Raw genomic sequence first — 21,540 nt, 5'->3', positions numbered from 1 at the left:
GCTAGAATTAGGTAACATCGAAATAATTCAATTTGGAATTTGAACAATTCTAGAATTTCAGATCCTAAAAACAATTTTCAGAATATGGTTAGGACAGTTTGGTTCACCTAGAATTCATAATGATAAGTTATATTCACATTTGCTCAAATGATATTCCTTCATCAGAGGTCTATATTGAATAGGCTCAAGTCTGATGTGGAATGCAAATCGACACTTAATTAGATGACACCCTAATACAAATCGGATGCAGAACTTGTCATCTCCATTGTCTTAAATCTTCGCAACTTCCAATTCTTGAGGAGACAAGAATACCGATCTGGCCTAGTTACAACTCTGTGAATGAATCAACAATGATTGGCAGCTACGTGAATGAATCAGGGGATCTTGGTCACTGAAGGTAATGGCCTATGAATACGCGTGTGAGCAGTAGTGAGCAAGGAACATTACTTATCATCATAACCATATACTCCTTTCACACCAACTTTTTGCACATGTGTGAATGGAGTCAATACTTTGCCCTTCTAAATAAGGCACATTTTTTCTTAGAATGGTACCAATTAGCTTGGACACTACCCATTCACCCACTCCACTCAGTTTTATTTACCCTAGTCCACTGGACACGCTACATCTTTGACAATAGTATAGGATACAAGCACCAATTTGCTTTCTTATCAATTCGCTTGAGCAAATTAGCCATGGATGAGAAGTATGATGTGATTATTACAAAGTAATCAGAAAATATTTGTTTGTTATTAACAGTGATCAAGAGATCAATTTATACAAGAGATTGAATGATATTTCCTTAAGAAACAATCATGAAGTATACAAACATTCTATTCTAAAAACAAAAAACTAAACATTAAAAACAATCTAATATTTACAGAAGATTACAATAGATAACCATTAGATACTAAACAGAGATAATAGAAACTATCTATTATTATAATACCTGTAATCACCCAAAAATGGTCTAGTAAATTATAAGACCCCTTTTTCTCTTTTAAAATTATTCTAATGCTAGACCATAAATCATTTATCTTGATCAAATCTATTTATTCGATTATAACCTATGGTTTGACCACTTTATCCTAAGTCTCTTATTTAATTAAAAGAACTTGCTCCCTCTTAATTAAATAAAAAGCCCCACTTTCCACTTATCCTAAGTGTGCACACATAAAGCATTATTCCCATTTTAAAAATAAAATAAAAGACATTTTTGTCTACACATGAATGCACAACATTCTATGTTAGAGGAATCTTTTATTTTTTAAATAACTTTTATTCTCCTCCACACATTTTTTCCCTCTCAAAAGTCAACTATTGATTGTGATTGGTGGAGATTCTTGTGCACATAGATCACTCAAGATGCATTCTCCTCCCTTGATTATGCCTCTTTGGCCACTTAATCTCAATCGTCCATTTTTCTTTAAAAGAAGGGTCTCTACCCATTCTTTCACAACAATAATATGGGTGAAGGAGTTGGAGCTATTGCCACACAGCCGGTTTGAAGCCTTGGTACCTTGGAGTCTCATTGCATTCTTGGTGTCTTGGAGCTTTCCCTCATCTTGCATCTTTGATCTTGTTCATCATGGCTAGGTTAGCATCTATCCATCTTGCATTTCAATTCATAGATTAGCTTATTGTCTTCATTGCATTGAATTGCACTTTTACTTTCACCATAGCTAGATCTTGCATCTCATTTAGCTTAGTTCTTGCAGTTCATTTGAATCTTCCGTTCTATGGTGCACCTTCCAAGGGTTTCTTAAGTGGGTTCATTTGAGAGCCATTATCATATTGTTATTTGCTTGCTTCAGCCTTGCACGTCATAGATAGGAAGCTATAAGCCGCCTCTTGAGATGCTCTTCATCATGGGTATTCTCTAGTATAATGATTTATAGAAGTGTGTCCACATTTTTCACACACATACCCTCCCTTAATGATTAATCTATCCAGAACACAAAGCTATCAAAAAGCATAAAAGGCAAGGTGCTCTGCACTATTCGTTGTGGGCTACGAACCAGACTGCTTAGATAGGGCAGCTAAGGGCTTTCGACATTCAACCTTCATGTGCCCAAACTTGTGGCAATAGTCACAGTCAATATTTCTCTTCCAGGAGCCTTCTAAATCTAGAGCAAAGGATGTTTGCTAAGAAGACTGTTGATGGTATCAAAGCCAACACTCTAAATTTTTTTGAAAATAATTTTAATTTCTTGGTTGAAATTATCTACCTTTTATTTTCGAAATTATTTACATGCATATTTGCTTCCATATTACAAAGTAATTGGAAAATATTTGCTTGTTATTAACAATGATCAAGAGATCAATTTATACAAGATGAAGAGACTGAATGATGTTTCCTTAAGAAATAATCGTAAAGAATAGAAACATTCTATTTTAGAAATAGAAAACTAAATAATGTTTACAGAAGATTACAATAGATAACCATTAGATACTAAACAGAGATAATAGAAACTATCTATTATGGTAATGGTGACTGTGTTGGGAACTAGTCTTAAAGAATGCATAATCAGCGGGCTTCTTTTTGTCTAAAGGCTCAAGGTGCTCACTACTACTCCAACAACCACTATCAATGTCGATTCAGCTGGTTGGATCGTAAAATGTTGGCAGAGATGTGGCTTGCGGATGCCAATCTGAGCAGGCATCCACTGATTTCCTTCACTTAGATGATACTCACATTCCACCTATGCTATAGATTTCAAAAAGCTATAAATTTTTCTTTATTTCAATTTCTATCAAAGTGGACTTGGAATTGATTTTCCAATTCGACCTATTGAGGTGGAAGATTGAAATCCAGGATTTAGGGGCAAATGGGAATACGAAACCCAAATGTCGATTCAAATTTGGCGCATTCAAACTGTGGATTAGAAATTTTAGGAATTAGGTAATGCCAATTCCCATTCAATTCTAGCAATGGGCCCTAAATTCGCTAATCAAGAAAATCATCAATTGAAAAATGACCAAGGTATTATTTTTTGGTGGTTCGAGTGGTTCAAGAAGTATTATTTTCACCAAAAAGGTTTTTTATATGGATTGGTGCTCGCAAATGAAGAAAATGACTCATGTTGTTGGCATGTTTAACAATCCTAGAACCACTTCATTGACTGATATGGTACTTCACTAACTTTTCAAAGTGTCTACTAGGCCTATAAGTTTCTAAGCTTTCATTAAAAGGGACTCCTGAAATAGCCTAAAGATTTTAAAACTACTTCATCAAGCTTGAAGAAGGTTTGTGACCTTATGTTTTGGCCAACTGAGTTTTTGAAATTGTAATATCACTGAAACTGAAGATTTTCAAACTGGTGTTTTCAATGATGTCTACGCACAAAACAGGTAGATAATCCATCATTGAATGCCTCAAAGAATTGTCTTCTCAAAGCATACAATAAATACAGGTTAAGCATATAACAGATTTGTTAAGCCTCTAAAAGCTTTCAAATCAATGGTCATGGAAAGCTTATAATTAAGGTAACCTGTATGCAGCTCAAGACTGGCAACAATGCTGGTCATATAGATGAATTCAGCATCACTAATTATATAGTTCAAAATCAATCATTGACCTTGAACATGGGTTGATGACTCATTTTAAAGTTCATTAATAATATTGTAATAATTGAACTCATTTATGAGGTAAATTGTTTATGCACATGGGAGGTGAAAGGATTCATCTCTTTTGTTTTGTAACCAATTTTCAAGCATCAATTACAAGAGGGCTGAGCTATAAATTCAATATTTTGCAATGTAAGGGGGATCTTTTTTTAGGGTTCTCTGAACAGATCTTAGGGGAAGGAAACTTGATATTTAATTTTGGTCTGTAACAGTAATAGTCATCTTTCCAGCATAACTTTCTGTACAGAGAAACAATATTTTGATCCCCTAAATTATTGAAGAACTGAACAGATATTGAAGGACTTTGTGTCTATTTTGACCTTTCTTTGATTACAGGTTTTATTACATCAAATTGCAATCATTCTTTGATATTTCTCTGATATAACTGGCTGCCGCTACGTTCAATACAGAAACTTTGTGTTCTGAATGGTTGTATGTTATTCTTATATCCAATGTGCAATCACTTACTTATTGGTTATTGTTTTCAGGTGTGAATTATTTAACTTTGAGTGATTTTTCATTAAAGATAATGCAGTTTCTGGATTTGATTGTGTGCATGTGTTTACATTCCTTCCAAGTTCATTCTCTGAGGATCCTGAGTGGTTTTCTTATGTCTTCTATCTCAGGTTTCTCTCTTTCCTGTTTTCCAATTTCCTTCCCTAATTTCTGGTCAAAAGATACCCCCAAAAACCTCAAATTAAATCATACAAGGGAGCTGACCCTTGCAACCACAGAAGAAGATCACCATTACATCTGTGATGTCTCCAACCTTTTTTTTACAGTTTGTCATTATTTCCCATTGGGCAAGGTATAAAAGAACAATCTTGCAAAGTGACAAATCTGTTAACCAACCATAATAAATAAAAACAAAACAATTGGAATCTCTACTTGATGCAGGAGCATCCTGGGTTGCCTCATTATCCTGCTCATTTTGTTCATTTTGCATGTTGATACCGAGTTACTGTAGCTCCAATGTTCGCCAAGTGACTCTTCATTGACCAAGTTACCCAATGTTCACCAAGTGACTCTTCATTGACCAAGTTACCCAGTGTTTGCCAAGTGACTCTTGATTAACCAAGTTGCCCAATGTACGCCAAGTGACTCTTCATTCGCCAAGTTACCTAGTGCACACCAAGTGACTCTTCATTAACCGAGTTACCCAATGTACACCAAGTGACTCTTCATTAAACAAGTTACCCAGTGTACGCCAAGTGATTCTTCATTAACCGAGTTACCCAGTGTACGCCAAGTGACTCTTCATCGACCGAGTTACCCAGTGTATGCCAAGTGACTCTTCATTGACCGAGTTACCCAGTGTATGCCAAGTGACTCTTCATTAACCAATTTACCCAATGTATGCCAAGTGACTCTTCATTAACCAAGTTACCCAGTGTATGCCAAGTGACTCTTCATTCGCCGAGTTACCCAGTGTATGCCAAGTGACTCTTCATTCGCCGAGTTACCCAATGTATACCAAGTGACTCTTCATTCGCTGAGTTACCCAATGTATGCCGAGTGTCAGCATTTGGACGTGATTTTTGCGAGCAGACTTGCAAGATTTATTTTGTTCACGACATTTATGTTAAGATATTTTCTTGGGATGCGTCCTGACCATTGTTGGGTCGACCTTCCTCTTATGTAATGTTCTAGAATAATCTGTAAGCCATTTTGGCAAGTATATATAGAGTGTTTAGGCTTAGAGTTAGGTAAGTTTTTGGGAAGAAGATTCGAGAGCAGAACTGAAAGTGCGAATTTGCAGTTGGATCTTTGAATGTGAATATATTCGTAATTGGCCGTAACCCAGAAGGCCTTATAGCTGGGCATGTATGAAGATATTTTGATGAATCAATAAAAGTATTTCACTCTTCTTCCTCCTTTGGTTGCTGTTATTTGTGTTTGCTTCCATTGTGTTAACTCTTGCAGAGTGGTTTGGATAGTTGGGTGAGCCTTTGGCCCTAGTTATTCACCCTTTGCCTGCGTCACTACTAGAGGAGTTACATTAAATTTTGATGGGGCGTTAAAAGTTAATCCAAGTCTACCAAGTGCAAATTTGTGATTAGAGGTAATCGTGATTGTTTTTCGGTGCATGGATCTCAATTCTTTGACAGGACCACCTATAATACAGCAAAATGATCTGCCCTCCAGCTAGGTCTGTCAGATGCTATTAAAGCTAGATACACGGATATTGAATTTTAAGGAGACTCGCAAATTGTAGCCAAACCAGTTATTAAAGGCTCTCGTCTATGTTGGAAATTCAAACTATAGGAAGAATCCTCATTGGGGGTATTGAAGTTGGATTCCAACTGATTACACACTGTATGAGAGCACAAAATTTGGGCAGCAGACCTGACCTAATGACTAACCATGGACCTCTAAAGTAACTTTCACTCTTCGCGAAACTTTGAAAGTGTGGATTGTAGTGAGTTGGAAGATGTCAATGATACAATAAATTAGAAGGGTAAAAGGTAATAGTGTTGTAGTATTGAAACGTATGGTGTTCTCATCTTTAGTTGTGTACAAAGAAAAATGGTGGATGAGATGTCTGATGGCAAAGGCTTTGCATGTATATTGGCTATTAACAGAGGCGTAGATTTTGTATCCTCTTTGCTTGTTTAATAATTATTATGATATGGTTGGAATGCAAGATTAATGGAAAGGCTCACCTATATTTTGTTCGATGGTAAAAAATCTATTCACAATCAAACCCAGAAAAAAGAGTTCGTCAGGTTCATTATATTTTGTCATGTGGCAGTAGCATTCCAAGATTGGATTTGTCAATTTTCCCTACATGGTAGTAGGGTTTTGTGCATCAATGGTAAGAGGGGAGAAGCAAAGAGACTCATTGGCTAGGTACGGTGTCAAATGGAAGACCCGGGAATATATTCAGCTGCTCCTCGGCTATTTGTATGCAAATGATGAAAGGTATTCTGGGTCCTATGAGTATCAAGAATATTAACTTGCTTCGCATTTAATAAGCTGCATGAAATGGAGCACATGAAATTCTATATTTCTTTAAGAGGGGTCAAGGGAAGAGAGGCTAAGAAATCGCAGGTTCTGGATTGGCATTGAAATGATATGGTTGGAAAGTAGCGAAAAGGTACTGTGGAAGCTGAAACAATGTACTTGGAGTACTAGTTCCAACAACTTCACTAGGATGTGAAGGAGATGAGGACTCTGCAAGTTGCAACACAAAAATACATGGTAGATATGAACACATAAATGAGGCTTATTATTGTTTCAGTCTATAAAGAAAGGGAGAAAATTACAAATGCTTTATATGGATAAGTTATAACAGTCTATTAATCAAGCCAGTTCACTGGGATTCTTTCTGGCTTGTCCTAACGAGCAGCCCATGATGGCAAAGGTGGACCCAGTTCTTGTGTCAAGTCTAAGTGCTTACAGCCATGCCTATGAATGGTGGTACATAAAATTATGGGCAGTAGTAGGTATTAGGCAGGCTGCTAGGTTTTTGTGCTGATTCTATGGTTTACTTTTAATGGTATTGCCATATGGAGAATAAACTTTATATGTACTTTCTTGTAGTCCCTGCTTATTTTGTTCTCTGGTGCATGAGATGTAATAGATTTCTAGATTTTATGATCTAGGATGGGACACCATATGTAGGCTGTCAATATCGATATTTAGAGCTTGAATGACTGAAGTGTACATCATTGCAAGATTATAATGAGTAAGGTAATTCATATTGCACTAAAGAAAAATGAGTGCTCTGGAAAATGTTATCTTGTGCACTACAAGGTGTTTCAGAGTAAATAAGTAAATGGAAGGGACGGTTTAAATGAATGAGTGTAAGGATCGTTTAACATCCAATCATAAATGAAGGGAAATTCTCATGTTTTACACAGAAAATACAAATTAAAATAGTTTTAAAAGTTTTAAAGTTTCAATAAAATGAAAATATGAAATTGCACTGCAGAGATCAAACATTCAGAAACATTACTTCAATGAATGCATTAGCAAGGAAAATTATCATTTAATCACAGTTTAATTATAACTTACATGTTTTCTAACAAAGATAGTTGCTGAATTCCTGAAGGCAAAACCCCCGATAATCCAGAATTATGAAGAATTCTGCCAAAAACATTATGTAAATCTTCTATGATATAATAAAGTCAAATCTTTGTTTCAAATGATACAATTAGCAACACTTCATTTTCTGGAAAACAATTAGAGTTTTCTCAAACAAATCCAGTGTAAGGACAACATGCCAGGACCACTTTGTGTGACAGATCCTTTAAAGTTTGAATTTTATTCATAAACTCATGGCAATCAATACTAAAGTTACTAGTAAAGAATTTGATTTCTTTAGTAATTTGGTAATTGTTTAAGGAATAGACAACAGTAGGATATATTCAGTTACAGCTCCAATTTCAGTAATCAAAATCATCAATTAGTAGTTACATTTTTTCCATATGGTCTTTAGACTAGTATATGGTAGTGCGATTGATTGCATGAAATGAAGCCATATAATTCTAATACCCACAAATGGCCCGGAACACTTATATGACTGTAAAGACATATACTATGATATGACAGCCTGAATAAAGTTTTTTAATCAAAAAGAAGAAAAATATAACTGATCCTTGTTAAGGCCATTGGATCTCTTTGATGTACAAATGAGTTAAATGTCCATAACTTTTATGTTTCCCTATGGAAAATTTAATTTATATTGACTTGGAAGCATTGCCAAATATGTTAAGTCTTTCTAAATTTGATTTCAGTATGAAGTAACTACTGAAACTAGCCAACTGAAGAATTCATTTTAACTTTTAAAGTATGGCTTCATATACAATAGTTCCTTTTCTTCCATTGCACTATCAAGTACTAACTGAGGTACAAAGATTATTTTCATCAATTCAATTTAGACTGAGGTTCAAAGATTTCTATGTACAATAACAAGAAGAAAATATCAACACAATTTCAAAGGAAAAGAAAAGAGAGTAATTAGTAGATTTTTGTTGAAGTGTGCGATATAGTTATTTTCCAGTCTTCTCTCTTTCCTTCACAAGCAACTATGTAAATGCAAATTTTCATTTATGGTAAAAATCCCTTATAAACTTCTTTTGGCAAAATTACCACTACGTAACACGTGATTAAAATTAATAGATTAAAATATGATTCCCTTCAAAAAACAAATTTCAAATATCAAAAGAAATCCATAGATCAAGCAGGGAAGAGACTCAAAATGGATTATAAGAGATGTCATTCTTTACCTGTCAAAAACATAAAATAAACAAAAAAGAAGATGAAAGCTTATGCATGTATTCTATTAGATAATCAGGAAAATGGAGGTCCCGGCCCTTTACAAAAACTGCCCTGAGCCAAGTCAAACAATACAGAGAAACAGCTACTCAAAAACAATAGAGAGAACAAAACACAAAAAAGATGCAGAGGCAACTTGGGGGCACACTTCCCCCAGTCTTCAGTTAAGGACTTATATAGCTCATCACAATACTCTACGCTCTTGCGCATGACTTTGGTATTGAATCTAATCATGTTACTCATGTTCTTTTCCATGTTTTAATATCAGCAATCTAGTGGGCAGTTTAAGCATAAATAGAGCACTAATTTAATTCTGTAAAACATACTCTTCATCAACAATTCAAGCCATGCATCTTTCCTTCTGAATTCACCATTTTTTAAATGAGAAATAAATGCTCAATACAGGTCACAGTCCAAATGATAAATTATATGAATACAACTAATTTGGCTTTCAACATGCACTTAACTGACATATTTCATTTTTTCATTTAAGTTTTTAAATGCAATATAAACTAGCAGCAAATAGTTCAAATAAGTATACGAGAACTTTTGTTGCTAAATTCAAGACAAACTTATGCTATGTGCAATAATTGTCAATGTTTTATATTCAACAAGAGTGATATGGTGGATTGCACATTTAAAAATCAGGTTGATATGCCGTCTTTTCAAGATTGAATGTGCTTCTATGCCACCACATTTTATAAAAGAATCCTTCCATGCAATGCATTTTTTGCTAATTGAAAGTTTTATCAAATAAACTGTAATTGAGAAAAGGAAAGTTATTGCTATTTCAATATCTGCCATGAAAAAAATCATTAAAAAATAGTATCTTACAAAGTTTGAAGATTTGTCAAGTTCGTTATCTCATCAGGAATGCTCCCATTTATGTCATTATTGCTTAGATCTAGAACCTTTAAAAATGACAAGAAGCCAACTTCTTTTGGTAGTGTTCCATGTAGACCCTTCCCAGAAAGATTCCTGTGAAATCAATCCAACTAAAGTATCATATAAGCATTCATGTTACAACAAAGTTTCCTTGAATTTACATCACGAATATAAAGTTAACCAAACTTCCTACCTTGGTCAGTTCAGCCTAAAAACAAGTTAAAATCACAACTGAAGCACGCATTAGGTTCATTACGAATAAGCATTAGTTTTCAGTAGTTTGTAGATGAATTACTGGCGCATATCTAAATATAGGTAATACACCACATAAATTACAATGTTATCTTTAAGAAAAGAAAATTATGGAAATTTCAAGGGTTATTTATCACTAGTACTTATTTTTACAATTTTCAAATTTTGTCATCTGAAAATATACTAAACACCACTCATATTGTTCTCTACAACACAACAAAGTTGGAAAGCAACATGCAGATCATATGTAATATAACCAAAATATATGCTCAAAATATTCAATATTAAATCTGTTACCCAATAGATTTGTCATTTGCACCATGCTATTATGTAATGTGCTTGTCTTTTTAGAGATTTCTTCATTGACAAATGATGGCCAATATTTCCAAAAGATAGCATTTATCTAACTTATAATTAACTTTCTAACTAAAGCAACATGAATGACTACAGAAAACTATCAAATGCAGTCTGCGGTTAAAAGGTATCCAAATTTCTGTAATCAGCCTGATCAGCCTTCCACAAAATCAAAGGTAACATTAATTTTAACCACATAAAACCAGTTGGCCAACAGACTAGGAAACTCAATATTAACCTGTTTAATAGAGGATGAAGTCTACTCTAAAAAGAATTAACAAGTTTTTATGAAGCCACCATGTATTGGAATCAAATACTCTATATATATTCACACTGCTATTCCAGAAACAACTTAAGTTCCATCTATCCATAACAATGTTCCTGCTGAAGAAGAGCACTAGTAAATCCCACACAAAACATTACTAAAATGTGCAGCTGGATTTCACAAAAGCCTAAGGCACAACAACCTCTAAAGACTTCATATACCTGAAGAGAATCAATGTCCATGGCTAAAATTGTTGATAGCGATAGGACTAGCACTACTGAATGGCTCAACAGCACTTCCACCCATAGATAATAGTTAGTGTCTCCATTTCAGTATGGTTAATCAAGAATGTCAATGACTCAACTATCCAGGGAGCAATAAATCAGCTACCATAACTTGACTTTTGTGCTAGCTCATAGTTTGGTATGGCATGAGTCACATAGAATAAGGGACTTGTACCAAAGAGCAATAGAGGCAGCAATACAGCAGACAGAATTGGCCAAGACAATATAGAAACACACAAAGAAGCAAAGATGAGTTGATAATACCAATGGGAAAAATAGAGAGACACTCAAGTAATTCAAAATCCAAGTTAAAATGCATGACACGCAATTACAAAATGCTAAGAATCATAGACCCGGCTAGAAAGGAAGAAATGACAAAACTATTGCTCTTGCAGGATCTCATGTTAAAGACAACTTGATTATTTATTAAATTGCTTCCCCTTGGTGTACATGCCTTATTACAGCTTCAACAAAACAATATATCCTCAAAATGGTACTTCGAAATACCCTAAGGTATTTGTTCTAATTGTGAAAATGGAAAAATATGCCTACTAATCATACTCAAATCATCAACAATAACCTTGCCACGCTTTAGCTGAGAGACCAATTTTTACATCTTATGACATCAATTCGCCTCAACCTATTTCTACAAATTTTGAGATAGATTACCAGGATTTTTTGGAGATGCTCGTTCTTTTGTGTCTAACTGACCACTGTTCATGCTGTTTGCAACATCATATTGTCAATCCAAACAAACTTTTCTTTGTTTACCACAATGTTTCTTTCTCAACCATTTTATTTTTATGCTTATTAATGGATTAAACCTGATATGTTCATTAGAAGAGTTTGATTTCAATGTTCGAAGATGCTCACTGATGCTACGTAAATGCATTACTGCATCATACATACTAAATATATTATTCAAAATGCTTTGTGAAGCCAAATTTTTTAACATGTTGCTATGGTTAATTTATGTTTTCTGATATTCAAAAGGTAATATGTTCATCCCTAAAATAAGGGTTTTTGTTCCATAATACATATTTTGGTGCAAATGCACATATCCATAGTATTATTGCGCTACATAGAAGGACATGACTATAACTAAATATAGCAATAGGATTCAAATGTCAAAACAGGCTCCTTTATTACTACCAATATGTTAATTTTACAAACCATTACAGTAAAACCATTGTAGGTGATCAAATGGCTGTGTGGCACCATGGCTTGCAGCAGGCAAGCTTTCAGAGTTCATTATCCTCTTGGGAAGAATCCTGTTTCAGACTGGCGAATGCATCCTATTTTTACTTGCAATAATTTGTCACCATAAGGATTTGTTAAGGTAATACTGGGTGATCAAGCCATGGGAGTTTCAGAGCCACTAAATTCAAAAACCTCTATTTGAGAGTATTGTATAAACTTATAAATTATACAATTTAAATCTTCCGCACAATCAAAATCCATAGGGTACAAAGAAAAGAGATTTCCCATGGCATTCAGATTCCTTCACTAGACACTACAGTGCAGCACCTTCAATCAGGTGCTTGTGAACAGGCAAGCACAGTGCAAGCTGAAGAAATGACAGGTTGAGGGGTGAGTAGTGGTTTTAACTTTTTCTATGAACAGATGGAGAATGTACCAATTCACCCAACATTCCTTCCAATATCAGAGTCTATTGCTGCATTGCTGTAGGTTCTAGGAGCTTTATCTAATTTTTAGTTTCTTGGTCATTGGCTCTAAGCCTTTATATTTGTTGATGGTCTGTCTACTTTGTTGTCCTGCATTTTGTCACCACAAAATGTAGGTAACAGTACGGAACTTTTTCAAATTAGTTTCGCATTTCTCTGAGTTTATTTAATTATTTAATTGGTTAGTATTGATCAACCAATCAATACCAATTGATACAATGAATCTTTTTATTGAAGGCCTTCGTCAAGTTTTTTTTGTTTTGCTTTTTGTCGAGCCTTTGCTTGATTTTTGAAGCCTTCACAATCCGTTCTTTGCTTTTGAATTTGTGTTTGCTTGTTTTTGGTCCTTTGAATTTGCTCATGTCATGCCTTTCGTTTTCCCCTTCGATTCGGTCTAACCTAGAGGTCAATCGGAGTTGTCAGTCAAAAGATATGGTCATTTTAGTGCTTCAAAAGTGGACATTTTAGGTGCAACAGCACGAATTAAAAAAATGATGTTATATTTTCATTTTGACATTCACTTTTTGAAAATATAACATTTTACTCACTTTTTGTTATGTTTTGAAGTTACTTTTCATTTAAATTTATAACTTAAAGTGACTATAGTGCACTTTATGTTATAATTTTAAGTTGAGTTACTTTTTAATTTTTCACTTAAAGTGACTATAGAACTATATAGTTACTTTTTAATTTTTTGATTTTTAAATCAAAAACTTATATAAATGTCACTTTAATATAATGTTTATGTATTATATTGATTAATATAATGCATAAATATTATTTTTGACTCATATTGATGACATTTTTATAAAATTAAGTGAAATACATAATTTAAATACCTCAAAATGGACTTTTTATGTGCAAATGCATATAAAAATCTATGAAAAGTGGAAACTTTTCATGCTAATGCATATAAAAATTCATTTTGAGGACTTTTTTCAAGTCATTACATCAAATGCTTGTAAAAGTGGACCTTTTTGATGCAATGACATGAAAAGTTGAGTTTTCATGCTTGTGCATGAAAAAGGTGAGATATGTTTATAAAATATGTAAGTGACTCCAAAAAGTGAGATTTTGGAGACTTGCACATTTTAAAATATGTAATAGGCTTCAAAAAGTACGATTATATCTCAAAACATATTTTTAAAAATACATTGGACTCAAAAAGGTCCTATTTTGCCTTCCTACATATTTTAAAATATGTAATGAACATAAAAATGTCCTATTATGTGAAGAAAACATGTTCTTGCTCCAAAAACCTCCTATTTTGATCATAACTTTTGATTTTCTCCATGGATTTGAATGAAATCAGTTGCATTCATCATGTTTTGAAGAGGTGATCATTTTGCCCTCATCAAAAATCAAGTTATTGCACCCAAAAACGTGTTTGAAACTCCCAAGCTAGGGCATGTTGTTTGTATAAAACTCCATAAATCTTCAAAGTTTGATCACATTTTTGTATGGAATCAAATCGTTTTGGCCCTATTTGCTGATTACATCACATAGTGATCACCATTTTTGTGTTTAAACATCAAATCGTTTTGTTTGGAAGATCACGTTTTTTGCTTGGAGAAACACGTTTTTGCTTAAAATGCCCAGAAAATTGGGGTTTTAATCCACTTTTATGCGTTTTGAAGTCACTTTTTTACATTTTGATCCATGTATATGCATTTGGGGAAGTCGTTTTTGCATTCACAAGTCAAAAATGACTTTAAAACATGCATTTTTTAGTCACGTTTTTGCAAAAACGGCCTAGATTTTTGAATAAAAAAGTCATATTTTTGTTCAAAAAACTCAAAAAATGCATTTCCAGCCCATACCTTTGATCAAGAGGGATTGTTTTTGAGTTTTAAATGCATGATACTATCTTTAGAGACCATTTATTTGGCACTTTCATGTCAAAACCGACCATTGAATGTCCATTACATACAAGTGCGAAAAAAGTCAAAAGATTGTTTGAAAATCTGGATTTAAGAAAGAATTTGTTTTAAGTCTACAAAACTTGCTATTTTGGCTCTTTTTCCTTCATTTTTGGCACTTAATCTTCATGTAAGTGGACCTCTTCTTTCATGCATTTTAATTCATGCTTATCTTTGCTGATTTTACGCATGAAATTGTTGAATGGATGCCATTTGTAAGAATCTTTGCCTTAGAATATGCATTTTTCCTTTAAATATGAATTTCTTTTTCATTTTGATAATTTTGGTTCTTCTCCAAGTTCCAAATTCGAATTTCATCTTTGGAGTGCATTGCATTTTGGCATGTTTTGAGTTGTTTTCAAAGGTATGTTTTTCTTTTGTTTTGGTTTTGTGTGCTTGTTGCCAGTTTTTCTCCATTTTGGAGAAGTTGCAAGTTTTTTTTCCCAAAAACTTGTTTTTCCTTCATTACATGCGAAAGCATTATCATTTCATTTTTTTCACATTCCGTTTCCATGTCATTACATCTCACATTTCATCCGACAAATGCGATTACATGTTTTTCATCCCATTCGCCATCCGCATATGCATGTAATCCCATTTTCCATTTCCGTTTTTATCCATCTCATTTTTCGCTTTCATTCGCATGACACGATTACACAAAATGTCTTACGTGTAATTGCATCTAAAAGGTCCAATTTTGACTAAAAGTCACTTTTTGAAAAATCAAAAAGATGTCATTTTCTCCTCTCCATATGCATTCACACCTCCATGAGCAAATACATGTTTCCGTATTTTTCCATGTTTTCCATCTTAGCCTTCATCTGCATATGCATGTAAAGCGTATCTTTCACTCACACTTGCATCTCATTTCACCCTCCACCTTCCATTACATGTTGCATTTACATGTAATCCATTTTCCGTGCAGTGACATCTTGAAAGCCCAAGTCACTTTTTGAAAATCAGCAATTTCCATTTACACGCATTCTCATGCGCCAAACACTTTACTTCAAAAAAAAAAAAAAAGGAGTTAAAGGTGCTGATGGAAAGTTGTTCCGAGTGTACATCCAAACATCGTCAAGCAGGTTTTCAAAGTGTCAAAGACTCCAATTTGTGTTGATCTACAAAAGAGAATTCGCGACAACTTGAGCGAGAAAAGATGGATCACATCAAGTTTCCACATGATAATGGACAATTCATCAAAGACAGCTAGAGGTTATCAAAAGACGCAACACTATGATTATCAACGTGAATGCAGCAGTACAAGGTATAGGAACTCCCAATCCTATTATCATCTTGGATTGCATCGTCAAGTACAAGGCCTTTCAGAATTGTTCTTTTCTCTTCCGTCTTCTTTCTTCTTCTTTCATGTTTGTAGTTGGAGAAGACGCATTACATGAAAAAGTGTAATTACATGTAATGCGAGTTACACATATGTAAAACGATGTAATGCGAGTTGCACATGCAGTTGCATGTAACTCTTTATTTTCTGTAGTTAGACTTGGTCAAAGTTGGTTGAGTTGCTCCCACTTTTTCCTCCCCCTTTTTCTCAACTTCTTTGCCTATATAAAGGAGTGCCCCCTCATTGTAAAAATTATCTTTTGTTGTATGCAAGAAAGCTCTGCCACATTTGTGCAAGCATAACTTTGATTGTATAGTACAAATTTGGGAGAAAAGTGAATAAAATAAGCAATTGGATTCGAAGCTTTGACTGGAAGCAATTGTGATAGAACAAATTAGAAGCTTTGACTATAATTTGTGCCTATTGTCTTGATTCATGTTATTATTGTGTGTTCAATAAAAGAGCATAGAGAGTTAAGAAACAATTGAAGCTTGAGCTTTGACCAGGAACAATTGTGAAAATCCATAGCTAGAAGCTTTGTTTGTGGCTTGTATTTTCATCTTAATTTGCAAAATAGTTAAATTGTTCTTACTTTTAGGAGTCTTTGTGCCCTAATTGTAGAAATTTTACCACATAGAAGTACAACAGGACTTAGAGCCAAACTGGTATGTTTTGGCTAGCCTTTGAGTTAGTTAAAATTTATCGGTATCACTGTTTCCAGCTCGTGATAGAAGTGTAATTAGAGATTCACCTTGCCCATTATTCGCCTTACGAATAAGTGGATCCTTTCTTGAAAGTTAAGAAGAAAGGATAATTGTAACACCCTCTTTATAAATCTCTCAATTTCTTGCTTACCTTGAGTTGATCCAAGGAACAGTGAGAAAGGGGAGCCTTCCCTTTAAGGTAGGAGAGACTCTGTCTCACATGCTGTGCCTTTATATTTGTTGATGGTCTGTCTACTTGTCCTGTGAAGAGGTCTTTCATGTTGGTTGCAGACACTAATATGGATGTCATAGTTATTTTTTCTATATTTTATTTGTTTATTATTCAATATTATTGGTGGTGCTTCAAACAGAATCCCCCAAAATTACTTTAAAAAAACAGTAATGGTATGTTTATAATAATATATTATAATATTATAATCCTATGAGGGATAGTAATGGTATAATACTAGAGCACTAGTATTCTTAATGTTAGTAACAAACCAAAGACCTGCACATAGTAGCAGTAATGACTTGCTACAAACTATCATAATGTCAATATTGTCATTAATAATAAGAAGAAAATCTAGTGTAGTAATTTGATTTGCGTCTTGTAATTATTTTTATTCTGTTCAAAATTGTTGGTATGACAATACACCACCACTAATATCTGTATAATGTAATTATTAGAGGATGAGTATAGTCTAGAAGTCATAGTCAAAATTTATTCCCATTCTTGAGCAACTACTGTTTCCGGGAAACCTGTAGCAGCTATCTTTAATTGCTGCTGATCTTCATTCAATTTGTCAATTCAATGGAAGAGTTATTGCTACATACATAGCAAGGTTGGTTTCTTACACATCATTCTGACAGGAATAGAGACCACTAGGAGGGCTTGCTGATGAGTTATATGTTTGATTTGTGTTTGTGTATGTTCATTATTGTCATTTAATGAATCTTCTGATCTTGCTTACTTTTCTAATCTATTAAATATACCCAATTGAATAGGTCTGCAATCTGATGTAATACACTTGATCCTAATTAAAACTTGTGTGGTTGCTGGCATCTAGTCAAAGCTACATCTTCAGAGTAAAACAATATTGAGCATGCCAACCACCTATATTATCTTACTTCCACTGAACCATTTAGATTGTCCTATGGTACCAGGAGTGTAAGCAATTTTAATTTCAGATTTGTTCTTATTGATTTTCAGTTAAGCCAAATTCCTATTAAGCATTAGTTTGAGCAATAATAGGTATACCTCAGGATACAATACAGAAAGATACATTTACCAAACAATAAAAGCTTGGTGTTGAACCAACTTATGCTGGAGAAACTGCATAAGACCTAGAACATAATTTGACAGATCAATTACTTCACCATCAGACAAATTTGTTGACTCATTAAATATCACTTAAAAGACAATTTACTTGTTATATGTTTTCTAGACAACTTGTTGTATAATTTGATACTTCTGCTGCACTTGAAATTGTCGATCCCCTTCCAATAAAGTTTTTTCATTGAATCTTGTATTCATTATTTCAATCATAGAAAATAAAGTGTATGCAAAACTGCAAATTATCACAAAGTTCTGAAATAAAATTCAGACTATTTTTAAAATTTTCAATGGTTTCTATCAACTAAAATTTATTGCATGCTCTAAAAAGAAATTCTAGGAGACCAAAATAGCTCACAATTCAACAACATGACTCTGAGAACAAGTCACACCATCCCAAGCTAAGCAAGGATCATCGCCTGTCCAGTTTGCTTCTCCATTGAGTTTTTCCCGTATTACATGAAGAGCATTTCCTAGAACAAGAAAATTAATGTGCAAGTTGTCAGATTGAGAATATTGTTAGATGTGCTCTCCAAAGTGCAAATAAATGACTAACCAAGGTTGAAGCTTCATCTATAATTAAAGGAAATTCTACAAGAGTGTGGCAAACACTTTTTTCATATGCAGATCAATATATGTGTCTCTGCCACATTCTTAAAGAATGACAGTACTTTCTATTATGTAAAACAATTATGAGTAAATAATTTTACAGAAGTAGCAGCAGACAAGCCTTGGCAGGAAATACAAACCTTCCGGAGTGGCATGGGAGATAATTGAACCAATAACCACCAAAAATAATCTCACAAAAACCAAAACCCATTTTCTTTTCTCCTGCTGAAGATAAAAGCGTAGATTGTAAGAAACCACACAAATTTATCTACTTAAGAGAACAGGAACAAAATTCTATGGCCTTGCACCTCCAGAATGCAGAGTGCTAAATTATTTTCCTACAAAAATCAAGACACAACAATCCCATAAACATCTTCAATATGATTAAAAGCAGATATCAACAATTGAGTTATTTAAAATGCAGTTATACTGCATGAAAGGAAAAGAGGGTTCGTGATCAGAAATGATCCTAAAGTGCTATATATTTCAGTAGATTGTAGTAAAGCATTTTTTTCTGAAAGCCATTTTAAAAACTTGTGCCTGTAGCTGAACGATATAACAATTTAACATGCAATGTAAACACGTGCGATATGCTTTTTCAAGCAGTGGAAACAATTCATTTCAATTTGCACTTTCCATGTACCAAAATGGCAAAAGAAGATTTGAGTACGTAATCTTCAGGTGTTGTGATCTTTGCACTTTTTCCCACATAGAATGGAAGCATTGGCTCTTACCTTTAAACCTCTGAAACAAAGGGCAGAAAATTCTAGGCTCTTCCAAGCTGGTTTTCTCTCTATGCAATCTACTGCAGTCCTCTAATCAGCAACTTTACATTGATTCAGCACACCTTTGAGGAGTTAAGGCCTGCCCTCATTTTTCGTTTTTCTTGTTGCTCTAGTCCTCTTTGTAAATGGTTAACCTTGAGATTAAATCTTAGACAACAAATAATGATTTCCAAAATGAGAAGGATGTTACAAATGTTTGACTTCCAAGATCAATCTACCAACCTAGACGAGAACATTATGCCAAAGCTAAAATGAACAGCACCCAGATCTCAGAGCTAGTCATTGGGAATCCAGAAATCCAGTTCCTGGCTTCATCGAGGTTTCCAAAAAGCCAATGTTGTATACTATTGTGGACATAGACCTTGCACCATAATGCCAAAGAGTACACAATCCCATTCTAATTATAATAGGTTAAAAGCATTCTTCCTAAACACAAAAGGAGGTTAGTTATTATGAGATGCGTGCTCTCTCACTGGGTAGAATAAAGATAAGAGACACAAGGTAAAATGAGCGTAGAACACAGTGGGCAAGGTCTGTACAATACCATCAACCTCCTAATGACAGGTAGTTAACGTAGCTTCCATACGAAATATTTTCAGTTTTCTAGTGCATTTGTTCTTCTCCAACTGCCTATTTTAACTTCCAAAAAGGGTGATGTTCACTGCTGGGTGGGGTGAGAATTCAGTTCTTACAGTTACTAATAGCGCTAATTTTCAATTTTTTCATTGTACAGTGCTATAATAGCTAAACTGAAGCATGAAATGTGTATAGGAGGCATACATCTCTCCTATAAAATTCATACCTTCCTCAGTTGAGAAAAATTATACATCTTTTGTTCAGCTACAACATAATTTTCAATTTTGTATTTAATTTTTGTTGAATTGCTGCTTTATAATCATTTAATTTCACTAGTATTTCAATTTGGTATATCATTCTGAAAAATCATTTCAGAACTAGCATTTCAAGTTCTATGTGTATAGGATACAACACAACCCCCCCCCCGGTGCCCCCACCGGTCCTCCATCCTCCCCCCACCATCCCCCTACTCTCCTGAAATTGAGGCCCTTTGTCCCCCCATCTCAGAAACTCATCCCTCTATTTTGATGTACCCCACTACCAATATTACACTGATATTATCACCTGATTGCCAACTTATCCAGCTATTCCATGATTAATTCAAATTTGTTTTTGGCTTTGATTGTGTATGTATTTTTAACATCAACATTCAGACCTCACTCGGTGATCCATCATCAGGATGAGAGAGTGTACGATATGTAACAGCATAAGATGAAGACCAACCCTCACTCAAGAAATATATAAAGGGGTGAGGAGAAGAGATGACATGCAAAACTAGGAAGAAAAGAAATGCCAAAAATAAGGCTACATAAGTAAACAAAATGTTGAATAGAAAAAATAATAATTAACTCAAAAAACATAAGAATTAAAGTGGGGGAGTGGCAGTGAAGAGGAGGCTGGGTGGAGAAACAGCAGGACAATAAAAGAGAAAAAGCATATAGAAACATACTTAAAAATGTGCAATTGTCGCATATGACAAAAATAATATGTAAACAAAAAGTTGAACAGAAAAAATAAAAATAAATTCAAAAAACATAAGAATTAAAGGGGGGGGAGTGGCAATGAGGAGGGGGTGGGTGGAGGCACAGCAGGACATACTTAAAAATGTGCAATTATCGCATATGACAAAAACACAGAAAGAAAAATGAACTCAGAGGAAAGAAGATGTAAAAAATAGAGATATAAAATTTTATATATATATATGTTGGGGGGCGGGAGAGAGAGAACAAAAAATTTATATTAGTATATATATAGTATAAACAAAATATATACTAGATAGGAATATAAATTTAAAAACAAGAATAATATAAAATTAAAATATATTCGAATATATAAACCAAAGTAACGAGACTCAAACTCGACAAGGGTAACTCGACCCGTGACCTGGCTCGGACTCGCTTGTGACTCGACAGTGACTCAGCAAAGTGATAAAACCTTTGAAATTTAGAGATTTCTTGGATGTAAATTAATTCCATGCAGCCATTATTGGAAGATTAAAGACACAATAACATCATAAAATAGAAGGTAATTTGATCACATACATAACATACATCGATTACATAACTACAAAGGCAAAAAAATTAAAAATCAGCCGAGTCAGATGAGTCAGCCAAGTCACCTAGGCAAGTCAACCGAGTCAGCCG

The 21,540-nt window shown here is 34.1% G+C and overlaps 1 protein-coding gene across 13 annotated transcripts in view; it reads right to left on the bottom strand.

The window, feature by feature from the left end:
* The window catches only part of LOC149575506 (putative receptor-like protein kinase At5g24010), a 152,651-nt gene that overhangs the window by 92,963 nt on the left and 38,148 nt on the right, over window positions 1-21,540 (bottom strand). For 5 of the 13 annotated variants that reach the window (XM_089815254.1, XM_089815244.1, XM_089815247.1 and 2 more), the window contains exons 2-5: window positions 18,677-18,761; window positions 18,286-18,400; window positions 9,742-9,885; window positions 7,645-7,716 (exon numbers count right to left, since the gene is read on the bottom strand). In XM_089815254.1, the coding sequence (XP_089671380.1) occupies window positions 7,645-7,716; window positions 9,742-9,885; window positions 18,286-18,400; window positions 18,677-18,761 (416 nt within the window). Of the gene's footprint in view, window positions 1-7,644; window positions 7,717-9,741; window positions 9,903-18,285; window positions 18,401-18,676; window positions 18,762-21,540 lie in introns of those variants that run through there. The other 8 variants (XM_089815245.1, XM_089815250.1, XM_089815256.1 and 5 more) reach the window with 3 other exon arrangements.

This window comes from Cupressus sempervirens, chromosome 2, assembly GCF_028749045.1.
Source record: "Cupressus sempervirens isolate cs-2001-9-10 chromosome 2, ASM2874904v1, whole genome shotgun sequence".
NCBI classification, from domain to species: Eukaryota; Viridiplantae; Streptophyta; class Pinopsida; order Cupressales; family Cupressaceae; genus Cupressus; species Cupressus sempervirens.
The sequence above is the reverse complement of the archived record's forward strand: the minus strand, read 5'-3'. Positions and strand labels throughout refer to the sequence as shown.